Below are 6,000 nucleotides of genomic sequence, written 5' to 3'. Positions count from 1 at the left end.
CAGCGCATTAGAATTAGACGCGGTTATCAGCTTATTTTTCGACGTTTGACTGACTGTTTGCGAGCGTACTACCACGAAATCACGTCGGTGTTTTAATTTTATAATATGAGGACATAGGGCATTATGAAGTTTCTAGGAATCACGCGGGGAGTGATAAGGATTTTGCGGCGGAGTAGAAGCACTGTGTTAATCAATTAATAATACGGGGTTACTTCTATTTTTTGAACATTCATAGATACCATGTCATACATACAATGTCCACTTTGTAACTATTCGGATACCTAATTCGCCTCCATTATAGTTCCTATAGTTCTTGTCGGAGCAGTAGAGACGAGATTGCTGTTGAGATTGAAATACTTATCTGTAAATTTACTTTAGTCCCATTTTTGTGGAATTAAATGGAATAGTACTAACTCTTATAATGTCAAGTGAAGACATGACCCTCAATAAACTTTAAAAATAATTTTCTATTAATAAACACGAACATAAGCCGTAAGCCACAGTAGTTTGATTTTAATTTAGGAAATACATAGTACGAAGCCCGAGTAAGGCTGTAGTAAAGAATTTGGCCCTTAGTTTGAAAAGAATGATCAACTTATTTTGTAAGATATACTCCATCAATGGCAGAACACTTATCAGAACTTTCGCCACATAGATAGTGTAATCCACATAGATTGGCAGAAATGAATCCATTGTCTTGATGCAAAGTCTTTACGAACGAAGAAAGGAAGACGTCATAACAATTGCCATTTTAAGGCCTGTGACGCCATATGTGCCTTCAGCGTACCAGGTAACGAGGATCGTTACTCAATTATATATTTATGAATTCGCTCAGCTATATTTATATTGCAGTAACTATAGTTCATCCCAAGAGCAGCGCAAAGACAAGAAATAAAGGAATAAAGGAAAGTAGTAATCTGTTATCACTTCCAGATTGGAGCATTTTTGTTTTCGCCATCAGTGCCCATCCCATCATCGGAAGATGTTTTCGCGAATACAAATTGCTTGCAAATTCGAATCCTAGCGTCATTAGGTGATTGTTCACGGATTTGGAAACATCGCTACTTTACTGGCGGCATCAACTGTGTAGTTTTCCCGTTTCTAGGAAGAAGTTCGTCAGTTGGAAATTGTTCTTCAGTGCTTTTTGAGTCGAGTCAAATGAGTGCTGGATTTTTTGATTCGCGTTTTTGATTATTGTTGTGAGTTCGGGTAATTAGTTATTTTTGAGTGATTTTTGCACTGCGAAATGTGGATAAAAAGAACAAACCAAATATTATTAGCGTGTAAAAATCGACGAAATCCTCTCTTGCGAGAAGATTCGCTCTTGTTTTGATTACTTTGAGTAAAATTTCAATTTCTGGCATGATTTTCGATTTTGTCGTAGAATGATTAAAAAGACACTACTTCGTTTTATTTTGATTTGTTTGATGCCTATCTAAAATTTTGTGCCGTTTAAATGAGTAATGGTCATTTAGATATTACAATGAAAAGAAAAGATTGTTAAAACTTGAAAACATTGTAGGAGAAAGTGAATAACGTGACCTTCTATTTTTCACTAACGACCTTTTCTAAGATCATGCTCGGATTTTCAGTTCATCGCCGCGGCTCTCTTTGGCAAGCCGTCAAGAATTTTCTTTTGAATCAGTCTCTTTTCCACAAAGTTTTGCGAAGTAAAGACGGGCCCAAGTGAGGCTGCCGCGAGTGCTTTTCAAACAAAAAAGATAGGAGATTGAAATCTGCCTACTCTGATTAAAGTTCAGTGAGTGTCGGATAAAGTGACAACTTTTCTGTGTTTTTTTTCACAATAAAGAATAAAGAAAAATCGGTAAACATACCGTATCAAAAAGTGACTGTCCAACCAAATTCGGTCTCCTGCGGAAGTGCTCGTGCGTGAAGAAATTCGGCTGCAGTTTTTAAAGGAAGGTGAAGCGAATAATAAAACAAAAGGACTCAAAATGCCGCAAACCAATGGATTCGCTAGCAATGGCCATAATGGCTACGAGATGGAAGATGGGTGCTCCTTTCTGTTCACCTCCGAATCAGTAGGCGAGGGACATCCAGGTAAGTGCTGTGTAGTGTGTAGCGGCAAGGGCGTCTATTCATAGGAAAAAAAACCCACTGATTGGTTGAAATATTGTTCACCCCATTCATACATCATTGGGTAATGTCCTAGAAGAGCTGTGTTTTTGAACGAAAAATGCAGTAGGCCAGGAACCACTTCTAATCTCGTCATTACGAAAGAGGTTATGTTTAGTCTTTATTTTTTCCTCAGCGTGCAAGCGCACCTCACGGTTCGGGAATTCTGAGAGCGCACGCAATTTAATAGCAAGCGATGAAAAATGTGCTTCTGTGCTGATGCATTCGATATTACGCAATTATTGCAGAAAATTACATCAAGCAACGGGATTCTATCGTTCCCGGTGTCTTCCGATTGGAAAGGCGGCCTACTGATAGTGTGGATTTTCCAATCAGAAACCATCCCAAGTCAACAAACAACAATCTTTTGTTTTGGAAGTCGTTCGAGCCTGCTTGAGTAAAAATGGCGGATGTTCTTGTGCCAGTGCCGGCCAGAGACAGAAGACCCCCTATGATGCCCATACGACCAGTTTATTTCCTCAGTGGTATGGAAGCATTGGAGAGCTCGGTGTTTGTTGGTTGTCATCCGAGCTCTTTATGATGAAATTGATGGGCACCTACTTTAGAATTTAATTTTGGTTTGAGCTCGTGTGGCTGGGTGCTGATAAGGATTATCAGTGGCGGTGATTTATTCGCCAGTGCACATTTTTGTTAAACTTCTACACTATTGCGCCGTTTTTGTGATGTCCTAAATGAGAAGTAAGGACCGTTTTGACGGATTGGGTTTGATGGAATAGTCATCCATGCAGCGGTATCAGTCTGTGTTGCCAGTATTTTTGCCAAATGTAGAGTAACAAACATTGCAACAAATTAAAATGTTTGTAATAATTTCCTTTGTTTTGCATTATTAAATTGTTCTTCCTTAACTTGATGTGAAGGTAACTAACAGGTCCAGGTATAGTTATTAAATTACAATCAACATGTTGAATAGAGTAAATTGTCCTTCTATTAAAAGATGTCCCGCTAGACATAATTATTTTGGAGCGCAATTAATAACAATAAAACGGAACTTTAACGTTTGAAAAAAAATTCAGAGTGCCGTTTTGCCATCTGGAAAATGAAAATGCGGAGCTATTGCTCTGTGATTGTGCTGCCTTAATGAGGATTAGACACCGTATATTAGGTAAAAGACTTCTACAGCTCTATAAAGCCTGGCTCATACGAACCAGCAAGGTATTTAAATATGAATGGAAGCAAAATCATGCACTGCCCATCACACTTCAATTATGATGGGCAAATTGTTTACAAATGCGAAAAACCCGAATTTGAGAAATATTTATCTCATCGATGTCATGATAAATCGCTTCGGTCTAGTTCAATTGAGGATCATGTGTAAAATAATTCGGGATGCATCTACAGCACCGATGCCATAACAGCTTGTGATTTTCTAAATGAATTAAGAGGACAACACAGAGAACATATTTCCTAAGGTAAAATCTATTGATTACGTTATGTGAAAGTCGTCCATTTAAAAAAAAAACCTCTCCACGCTTTGTTTGATCAATCATTTCAAGATTGTTTATAAATTGTCACACTTATCTTACCCATTCTAAGCGTAACGTAATTCATGGACTTTGCCTTTAGCTATATACAGAATTATGTTTAATCAACAACAGAAATAAACTGTTGGATGGGAACTCGGCCACCCCTTCCAGCTTCCAAAAGGAAAATCTTTCAAATTTCCTGGAAAATTTGAACATGCAGGGAAAGTTTATCTGAATATCTGAGGATTTTTTTTTAATTTTCAGTAGAAGATAATCCCAATTTCCAAGGGGTAATTCCTCTCATACCCTATTTGTAAATTCCTTTAACTTTATTGAACAAATTTACTGCATTTCGCCTGGAAATTTATCTGTATTTTCATCGAATTTCTGCTTCCACGGTAAATTCATTAACAACAAACGGAAACACAACTGTTACCAAAGCCAGGCTATTTTTGGAACTTATCCTTATCAGATTTATTCGTAACTTGTTATTAATTGCATTTGACGTGGAACCTTAACTCATTGCTTTCCGTTAAAAATGGGCTGCATCAGATATTGGGTTCAGACATTATGACAAAAATACTATTTTATACGAAAAGTTCGTGTATAGTTTTTTTTTTGGGATTTCGACTGGATTAGTTGCTAATTTTCAGGATTTTCGGCTTTCAGTCACATGAAAATGTTGATAATTTCAAATCATTGCCAACGTTTCGTTCCGGGGGTTTGGATTTTCATCAGGGCTCGAGATTAATCAACCTGTCTATTGAAGTGTGGGTCACACGATGGACTGTCAGGTGGGTTGGGGTAAACTGCACTAGGTTCATTTGTCCCATAAACAAGATGGGTGGGTGGTGAAGAACAGGATGAGCACTACACAGTAAGTCACTAAGATACACTTCTACCATGACCCACACTTCAATAGACAGGTTGATTAATCTCGAGCCCTGATGAAGATCCAAACCCCCGGAACAAAACGTTGGCAATGATTTGAAATTATCAACATTTTCATGTGACTGAAAGCCGAAAATCCTGAAAGTTCGTGTATAGTCTAGCTCATTTTGTTGATGCCTATTCGATTTGCTCGCAACAAGTTACATTATTCTTGTCTTTTCATTTCCTGTTAAAATCAGGCCAAATAGGACTATGGACTCAAAAGTTATGACCAAAATACTATTTTTCTATAATACACTACAAAGCCACCGGTGCCACAAGGTGGATTAATCAGGGTTTTCCTACGCCCCTGTAATAAAATAAAACATTTTTTTTTAAGTTAAGAAAATTATTTTGAGTTTTTTAGTGGAATGTCTTCACTTGTCATAAGACGAGTTTGTACAGTCCCATTGAAATTCCACCACTTAATTGTATCTTGAGTCGAGTCAAGTACGAGACACTGAAGACGGCCTTACTGTTGAGGTCGAAATACGTATCTGTCAAGATACAATTAAGTGGTGGAATTTCAATGGGATTGTACAAACTCGTCTTATGACAAGGGTCATATTTTTTTTTTGTTATTAAATTGAAAATTTCATTTTTTTAGGAGATTCGATTACATATCCGGAATACGAAAAAAATCGATACTCCGGATAATCGAGTCCGACCTGTATTATTATTTCTATAAAAATGTCTTTGGAAATGCTTTGGAAACTTCATCATGAGTTCCTTCGAAAATTCATTCAAGAATTCTTTGGGAAATTCCTCCAGGAATTCTGTTGGAAATGTAATCATGTTTTTTTTCCGTAATGCATTAAGAAATTTCTACGGCATTTACTCCAGCAATTCCTTCGGATAGTCCTTTACGAGTTTCATTGGAAACTGGAATTCCCTAATAAATGCTTATTGAAATTTCTGAAAAAAATGATGTTTTCTCCAGAAGTTTTAACGGAAATGCCTCAAGAAATTCTTTCGGAAGTTCTCCAGAAATTAATATTATCGAAATTCGTTTTTTTTGCAGTTCAATTTTGGCGTATATAGGGGAACTGTACCGGTTTTGGTCATGTTCCTAATTTGAGTAATTTGATATAAATTGACAGAATCAAGAAGATCACATCAATTAGACGGTTTCAAAATAATTTTTCAAAACTTTTCAACAATGTTTGTATTATCTACAGAAGATTACGTTCAATTATATTTGCAACCGTGAGATATTTGTTGTGAACTTTTCAAACTGCGACTATTTGCATATTTCCTCTAAAGCGAGATTGTAGTCATGTTAACAGATGGGTGTGTTTATCTCTAGACATTGACTACTTATATTTTTTTAAACCAAAAACATTATTAAAAACCGGCTATGTTTCAGTATTACATTCGCTGCTTTGATTTTTTGAAGATTTATTAGTGATTTTGTGTGTATAAAATAAGTTCATCATTAAACGTTACTATT

At 36.5% G+C, this 6,000-nt stretch overlaps 1 protein-coding gene across 2 annotated transcripts in view; it reads left to right on the top strand.

Annotated features, from left to right (window-relative positions):
- The first annotated feature begins 1,643 nt into the window (after positions 1-1,643).
- The window catches only part of LOC134213699 (S-adenosylmethionine synthase), a 29,632-nt gene continuing 25,275 nt past the window's right edge, over positions 1,644-6,000 (top strand). The window contains exon 1 of one of the 2 annotated variants that reach the window (XM_062692983.1): positions 1,644-2,061. In XM_062692983.1, the coding sequence (XP_062548967.1) occupies positions 1,956-2,061 (106 nt within the window). In that variant the 5' untranslated portion in view covers positions 1,644-1,955. The remainder of the gene's footprint in view (positions 2,062-6,000) is intronic. The other variant, XM_062692982.1, reaches the window with a different exon arrangement.

This window comes from Armigeres subalbatus, chromosome 2, assembly GCF_024139115.2.
Source record: "Armigeres subalbatus isolate Guangzhou_Male chromosome 2, GZ_Asu_2, whole genome shotgun sequence".
NCBI classification, from domain to species: domain Eukaryota; kingdom Metazoa; phylum Arthropoda; class Insecta; order Diptera; family Culicidae; genus Armigeres; species Armigeres subalbatus.
Note: the sequence above shows the minus strand (reverse complement) of the source record. Positions and strands in the feature narration are given on the sequence as shown.